The 8,124-nt window shown below is 48.2% G+C and overlaps 1 protein-coding gene across 1 annotated transcript in view; it reads right to left on the bottom strand.

Annotated features, from left to right (window-relative positions):
- The window catches only part of LOC144933624 (pleckstrin-like), a 30,573-nt gene extending 23,769 nt beyond the window's left edge, over positions 1-6,804 (bottom strand). The window contains exons 1-2 of the mRNA XM_078858617.1: positions 6,666-6,804; positions 1,612-1,767 (exon numbers count right to left, since the gene is read on the bottom strand). Of these exons, the coding sequence (XP_078714743.1) occupies positions 1,612-1,767; positions 6,666-6,701 (192 nt within the window). The 5' untranslated portion in view covers positions 6,702-6,804. The remainder of the gene's footprint in view (positions 1-1,611; positions 1,768-6,665) is intronic.
- Positions 6,805-8,124: the final 1,320 nt, after the last annotated feature.

Below are 8,124 nucleotides of genomic sequence, written 5' to 3' on the forward strand. Positions count from 1 at the left end.
ACGCAACGAGTGCAATTGCCTATTCCAAAAAAACCGAATTGAAAGTAGGCAAAGTATTTCAGTGAAAACAAGTATAACCCTTAAAAACAAAGTTTTTCACTATAAATCCTTTATATGCGTGGCGGCTAGAGTCCTCTCGTCCTCTGGCTTGAGATGGCTGCCACCTATGGGTCAGATGATTGCATGGCAGCATTAAGCAATTGGTAATTAAATATAATATTTTTTGTCCTAAAAAGTGTAAAATTTTGGAATTTTTTTTCACGAACATGCTTTGTCACGCACAACGAGTCTGTGTGCAAAATGTCAGCTCGATTGGATTACGGGAAGTGGGTTAAAAAACGACCGAAAGATTTGGACGGTCGTAAGCAAGCAAGTGAACTTAATATAATTTAAAAGAGACGTGGCGTTTAATCCGTGCGGTAGGAACATCACGATTCATTTTCACGGAACGGTAGTTGCCATCTGCGCCTGTTAATCGGAGCAATAGGAATGAGCAGCGGCAATGTCCTCCATCGTAACTGCCTGCACAAATTCCGCTAAAAAAAAAACCCGCGGTGAACGCATTAGAATGGGAAATTTGGTTCAGTTGAAACGTTTGATTTAATCGTATTCATTGTGTTCAATGCGTGCTCCACTGATACTGGATCTCAGTGGCAATAAGTAGCATTATTGCCAGTATTCAATCATATCCTGTATTGCTTTGGATGCTAATGTTTAATTTCCACAGAATTCTTTATCGGACAATTATATTGTTTTAGATTAATGCAATGCCATGAATAATTCATGAAAATATATGAATGTGCTGTTTTGTTATTGGGTTAAGAATATCATAATAATTTATGGTTCGAATATAATGCAGCACAATTACACAGCTATTTCTTGTAATTGTTTGTCAATATATTATTGTACATAATGTATGAAATATCATTATACGCGCTAATATAATCAGTTTGCAATGCTTTACTGTACTGCAAATTATTGTGGAATAAAATGCAACTTCAATTTATTGGGAATGACAGTTTGCTGAAATGTGGTTAAATTTGCAACGTTAATAAGAAGAACATTGATGATTACAGCTAACAGCAAATTAAGATAGAACGCGACGGCATTATCGAGTGCGGTACCTGCGAATGTGGTTCTCGTGAGTCATGGACCCACGAAGAATGACCTCCCCCAAAGCTGATTGAGGTAACCCGTGGGTTGCTTAGAGGGCCAGAGCAATGACCTGGAACTCCCGAGGCCCTGGGTTCGAATCTGGGTTTTAGCCACCTGTGACCAAGTGTAATGAGATGATGGTCTCGGCCCAGCAACAAAAGGGCTGCACACAAAAAAAGTATTACATTTCTTTCGTCACTGAATTTGGCAAACGTCCAGCTCTGAGAATGTCACAAAACGTTTGGCGTCACTGATATGCGACGTAGCAGGGCGTGTGGGCGTGAGCGGAGCGTCTTCAAGCGCGTGGATAAAAGAGGACACCTCAAAGATTAGACGCAGCTCTGTGATATCTCCTTCCGCGGGCCGTTCTCTAACGCGGAGTGATGCGCACCGCTCAACGCCCCCTCCCTCCCGCTCCCACATTGCCGCTGCAGACAGTAGGAACGGACGACTCACAGGGCGCTTGCTGTAGTCCAGGCACGGGCTGACGACCTGGCAGTCCTTCAGAGGGATGGAGCCCTTGGAGGAAACCTCGCCCTTGCACGTGTAGTAGGTCAGGCTCTCTCCATCCAACATGAACCAGCGCGCCTTCCAGTTGTGCACAACGTGGCCCTGCGGATTCGCACAGCAATGACCGAGCAGCCCCGGAATGCACGCGCGCCCCTATCTCGTCGCATCTCGGTGGCTAGGCGGGGCTCGTGCCTGGATAGCGCTCTGCCATGGGTTGAGCACCATGTGCGGAGGGATGCAGGCGTGGTGGTCGTTATGGGAATAGGAGAGGGCATTTCGGCAAACTCCACTCTTCATCGGCACCCCGCGGCACCTTCACCAACCGCGAACTGGCCAGCGTGGTTGAAGCACGGACGTCCTTGCAAGTAGATCGACACGGCGGGCTGTACGCGCGCACGTGAAATGCGTGCGCGCAGACCGAGTGCCGAGTGGTGTTTAGAGTGGCCAGCACTTTTTTTTCTCGAAATTTGCGTCATTTATTCTAAGGCTTGCTTAGTCTGTTGATTTCCTTGCGTGATTCTGTGAGTGCCGTCGATTAAAGCGGTCGCGTTTAAGTCGGGGCACTCTCTCCTGGTCGTTCGATGTCGGCGTGAGGGATGGTCAATTTCCCCTTCCATTGTTAATGATCGGGTCAGTCTGCCTGGAGGCTGAGGTTTGGGCCACTCACGAAGTTCGGTCCTCCTCAGCGAGTCGCAGTCTCGAACGAGGCCACCCTCCTTGTTCCGAGTCTGCGTCTTCATTCAGATCGAGTCAAACGTCGTCCCAGTCGCACGCTTTGGCCTCTGGTGAGCAACGATGGTCATGGCTTGATGGTGATGATGATGATCGAGCGATGATGATGGTGACGGTGGTGTTGGGCAGCAGTCGTAGTTGTCGTCGTCATGTTGTCATCACTTGCTGAAGTAGTAACGATATTGGCAAGTTCTGTTTACGTGACAAACCGTACTAATTTACTGTGTCGGGTGGTGGCGGGTTTAACGACACATTTATATTTTAGCGATCTAACCACCCCCCCAAAAAACCCTTTATTCAAGTTATCAATTCGTTGAGTTGGTCACAATTAGATGCTGTATATATTTGCATTGTATTGTGTGCTCACCCACAGGCAAGAACAATAGCCCCCCCTCCCTGTCCACCCTTAAGTGGTGATGACATCACCACAGCACTTGTGCCAGGCTAAGTGCACTTTGAGACCACGTGCAGTGTCGGAGTCTCGCTGGCAGGAGGTGCAGGCGTGACTCGTTAAATGACAATGACAAAGATTACCCCCCCCCCCCATAGTCTCAACAGATTGGTGGGGCAAGTGCTGTTAGCGGCACACGAGGGGGTGAGTGGACAGCACCACGTGCGGCCGCCTTTATTTCCCTCGTGGCGATGTTTTCCCACTGCACCAGGTCCTCGTTTGAGGCTGAGTCTACCTAGGGGAGGCCCAGAACAGGTTTAGATAAATCGTCACTGGTGTTGGTGGATCCGCGAGCGGGAATCGAACTCGTGGCGCCGGGTTCTTAGCGCAGCGCGCTGACCGCTGCACCAACCGATTTGTTAAATGAAATGACTCGTCCACAGACACTATCACAGCATTCGCTGTGATGCAAAAGGAAATAAAAAAGATCCCCCGTGTCACAGTCGAACATAGACAGCTGGGGCAAGTAATACACGAAGGCTGGTTTTGTTTGTGACCAGAACCGCGCCCGGCCGTCTTTGTCTCTCCCCAGTGCTGATGCTTACACATCGCACCATGCAGGCACTGTACTCGTTTCCGGATGACTTGATCCACTAATGTGCACCCACAGATGTGCGCGCACACGCACGCGCACGCACGACCCACGCCAAATTTCAAAGTGTTGACTCTTAAGTCACCTCTTGCGGCGTCGCCGCCGCCGCGTTTATTTTCATCAACGAACCTGAAACTGCAAACTCTGTTCAGATATGGACAATTGCCAGATTCCTCTCCAGAAAAGGTTAGTCGGCACGGCAATCACAGCTGCAGCGGCCGCCGTGTGCGATATCACTTCTGAAGATCCGGGGGCTCTGCCCCTGCCGTTAATTTAAAATGAGATCCTCCGGCAAAAAAAAAATGAAATGATGCAGCTGGTGTTCCCCACCCGCTCTTCGGGAGCTCCGGCCGATGATTATATTTGCGATATATCGCCTGTGCCCATGCAGGGAGGAAATCAATTTCCTTTCTTGTGAGACCTCAATGGAAGTAATAAAAGCCATCACAAACACTGATTAATTATCAGTCGTGCGAGTGTGTCGCCCGCGATTCACGGTGCATGCTAACACACGAGGCAAACCTCGAAAGATGATTTTGTTTCCGATAGGTGGTGTTGATTTTGCAACAGACTGGCTGGTTCGACAAGTTTCCCTCGCTTTGTGCGGGTTCTGTTTGTGCGATTTCCTGTGAATGCGGCTCACCCAGACCTGGCAATCAAAATAATATCGTATTTTTTTCGGTAAAAAAAAGACCTATACTAATAGGGGTTTTCCCCTTTTTTCTGGCAACAAAACTGACACCTTTTTGCAAAGAATCATGTTTACATTAACCACAATACTTGCAGTCAAATGCAAAAAAACCCAATACTCTGATAATTTATGTATTGTCCTTGAAACGGATTGGTCCACACCAGACAGCTTTCTTTAGAGCCTAGTCTCATATGGTGTTCGACCAGATGACGCAAAAAGGCGCACAGTTCAAAGACAACGCACTACCAGAGTAATGAGAGCTCGGGGTGATCAGCTACATCATGAGACCTCCTTTGCCAGTACCAACATCTACTAATAAATATTTCAAGGACCACAATGCAATGTGAATACGAGCCGGCGACTCCTGAATAGATGAACGTCACGAAGAGTTCCTTAAAGAGTCACGTGCGAATTCGGAGCAACAAGTCGCCGACCTCCGGGCTCACCGATTTCTACCCAGAATTCGTTCTACAGCATGCGGTGTGAATCTCACTCGATTGTAGCTTTGCAGTCGGACGTGGGACAACGTTGTGCGTGTATTGTGTGTACTGTGTGTGTGTACTGTGTGTGTATTGTGTGTACTGTGTGTGTGTGCTGTGTGTGTGTATTGTGTGTGTATTGTGTGTGTATTGTGTGTACTGTGTGTACTGTGTGTGTATTGCGTGTACTGTGTGTGTGTGTACTGTGTGTGTACTGTGTGTGTATTGTGTGTACTGTGTGTGTGTACTGTGTGTGTATTGTGTGTACTGTGTGTGTGTACTGTGTGTGTATTGTGTGTACTGTGTGTGTGTACTGTGTGTGTATTGTGTGTACTGTGTGTGTGTGTACTGTGTGTACTGTGTGTGTGTGTACTGTTTGCGCTACTTGGCAGGCAGATGTCTCCTCGAGCAGTTTCGCTTTGTGCGCCCTTTTTTTTTACGGATCTATTACTACCACTACTACTTTCGCGTAAAGCGAGTAAAACCTGTACGCGTTTCTGAGAGTCAGGGCTTCTGGCAAGTTGAATACGGTGAACGGTAAAAGTGTTTCATTTTATTTTGCGCCTCCCTGCACATTTGCAATTTTCACGAATGATGCACCTATTAAAACATACACTTGATTGTTATTACACATTTTCCATCAACAGATTTAGATGTAACACATTATTTGGCGATGCTTGCTGCTGCAACAAATAACAAATTCAACACGCTTGTCAATAACACCGTGGCTTTAAAATAAAAAAAAACAACAATCTATAATGTGCGACGTTTCGGGCGACGGTTCTTCAAAGCACCAGATTATTGCCGATCGTGATTTGGTGCTGTGAAGCAGGGCCATCGGCTGGAACGTCTCCTGTCACATACATTTAAATATAGTTGTAAAAGAGTTGAATGGACACGTATACATTTACACACATCATTTCAAAACACGAGCATCAACATGACGACCAAGTGAAGAATAGCACGCCGGACACGACGAACCATTGTGGAGACGGAGTGCGATTTGATCAGCTCGTGTGCAAGAGCGATATTGGTTGTGGCATTGACGAGTGCCAATGATGATCCATGACCACCATGTAAACGTATGAAGCCAAACAGAACACCTAAATACGAGTGGCTATTCAATTTACACTCCGCAACGGTTGACTTTGGGAAACTCGGCCTCGGCTGCTTGACACGGAAAATGTTTTCATTGGTGTCTCGTGGCTCTATGACAAGCGCCGTGAACACGTGTATCACACCATCCATGGCATTTAATTGTGATGTTCCCAATAATTCCTCGCTATTCTCCAGACTTTCGCCGATGTCAGGAGCTTAATTTAGTGTCGATTTATCCGATTCGTGTTACGTTCACTTTCGTACCTCATATCGCGTCTTGTGCTTTGTCTCTGTAGGATTTTAGATGTAAACGCGGCTTGCGATGTTCGCAATTAGCATCGATGTCGCTCTATAAAATAATCAATTTGATCCATCAAATGGCCTCCTGACAGAAGAAGCATTAACCACTCAGCTCAGCATCAGTGACACAGACAGTAGGCTAATCATAAAATATTAACAACGGGTAAAATCATTATAATTTTCAGCTCTTTGCCAATCCACTGCCGGATGAAGGCCTCTCCACATTTGACCGATCGTGGAGGCTTCTTTGGTCAAGCTTCACCGCTGGCTGCTTAGAGCGCACTTGGGAAGGATATTGACCACTGGCGTTAGCCGTGGCCGTTTACGCAAAACTCTGTTACGTGCTCCCAAATATAAATACATGTTTCTGCTTATTGGATTTTCAGACAGAGAGTGTCAAGCAAACCCTAGACCGGTTCCGACGGTTTGAGTCTCATCAGCGGAGACAGGCTTGTTGAACGAATGCAGCTGGATTATGAAATGCTCTTGGAAAAGAGGCACTCCATATAAGCCGTTGTGCTTTCCCGTCCAACGGCGAGCTTCATTAGCGCAGTGCACGAGCGAACGAAGCACTGGGTCACATAACAAAAGCAATGTCACCCATCACAAGTAAAACACGTCAACAAGCCAACACCACGCATACAAGCACTCTCTTACCCTTTTCACCAAATATCCTTGCTTAATGATCTCCATGTGGACTCTTCGATTTGTCCACAGTTTTATTTTTCTTACCCACCCCGCTTTAAGCAATAATCTTGCACGTCTCGCGGTGCCTTTGTCGCATCAGGCAAGCTCGACCACAACAGAATCGAGCTCTAACGGCTCACCCCCCCACCCCCCACTCCTAAAGAAGGAAGTTTCTAAAGTGGCCGTGCCCACCGCGTCGCTTCCTGTCTGCATAGGCTCCTAAGCCATTGTTTTTATAATGTTGAGTTTTGTTTCTATCTTGTTCCATTTCTGGGAAATTCTTGCAAAATTAACCGGCAAATTTCGGCCACGCCACTGCGGCTCTCGGAGCTGCGGTGACTCACGGGATGGAAGGGCAGAGACCAAAGGCAGCCGGAGGGGAGAGAGAACGTGAACTAAAGTGAAATCTGCAGAAGACCGCTTCAATCCCATATACGAGAAGAAAAAAACGTTCCTCCCTTGACGCTGCCAACGATAACACGCAGAGAATAGGCGACGTTTTGCTCCGTGCAATGACCCCTTCTTCGGGTCAAAGGTAACTTGCTGACCCGCCCCTACTGGACGCCTGTGGAAAAGAGCTTCGCTGCTCACCGGATTTCTCCGGTATAAATAAAGATTCGGATTCTAGTCTGACTGATATCAATAGCAAAGAAACCAAAGAAAACCGATAAGAAACATGCCATTTACAGAAAAGTCGGATACGTGTACTTTTTTCTTCACCTCGGGAAAAAAAGTTATTGGCAAATGCGCAAGTTATTTATGCTTGTGGACCACTGCCATCGCGGTCTCGCAAAAATAATAATATTACGGCAATGGGCGAGTTTCCTGCATGCCGTGTGTACGTGTCCCCACAGCAGTAGAATAATACTGGTAGGAACCTCCTGGTTACACCAGCTCACAGGGGATTATTGTGTCCGTCCGTCCATCATGCATCCAAAAATGGGACGGGTGGGGCTGCGTGGAGAGGGGAGGGTGGGGAGGGGCTGGGTGGGGAGGGTGGGGAGGGGCTGGGTGGGGAGGGGAGGGGAGGGGAGGGGTGGGGCTGGGTGGGGAGGGGCTGGGTGGGGAGGGTGGGGAGGGGCTGGGTGGGGAGGGGAGGGTGGGGAGGGGCTGGGTGGGGGAGGGGAGGGGAGGGAGGGGCTGGGTGGGGAGGGGCTGGTCACCCCGTGGTGCTCTTATAAAACTCAACGTTTAACCTACTCACGCCGGCTTGTGCCCGCCCTCACAGTCGGGCATATTTGCGGAATACACCACGCCGCCGTTGACCCTGGCCATTGACCGAGCAACCCAACGTTCCTACCAGCTCCCTCCGCAGGAATGTGTTTAGGTAACGCCACGGTGTGAGCACTCCTCCACCTCGTTCCAAGATGTCTAGCCGGCGTGGAAGAGTAGACCAAATACCCTCCAGAAGGGGCTCTCTGGAGCAGTG

The sequence above is a fragment of the Lampetra fluviatilis genome, chromosome 7 (genome assembly GCF_964198595.1).
Source record: "Lampetra fluviatilis chromosome 7, kcLamFluv1.1, whole genome shotgun sequence".
NCBI lineage: Eukaryota > Metazoa > Chordata > Hyperoartia > Petromyzontiformes > Petromyzontidae > Lampetra > Lampetra fluviatilis.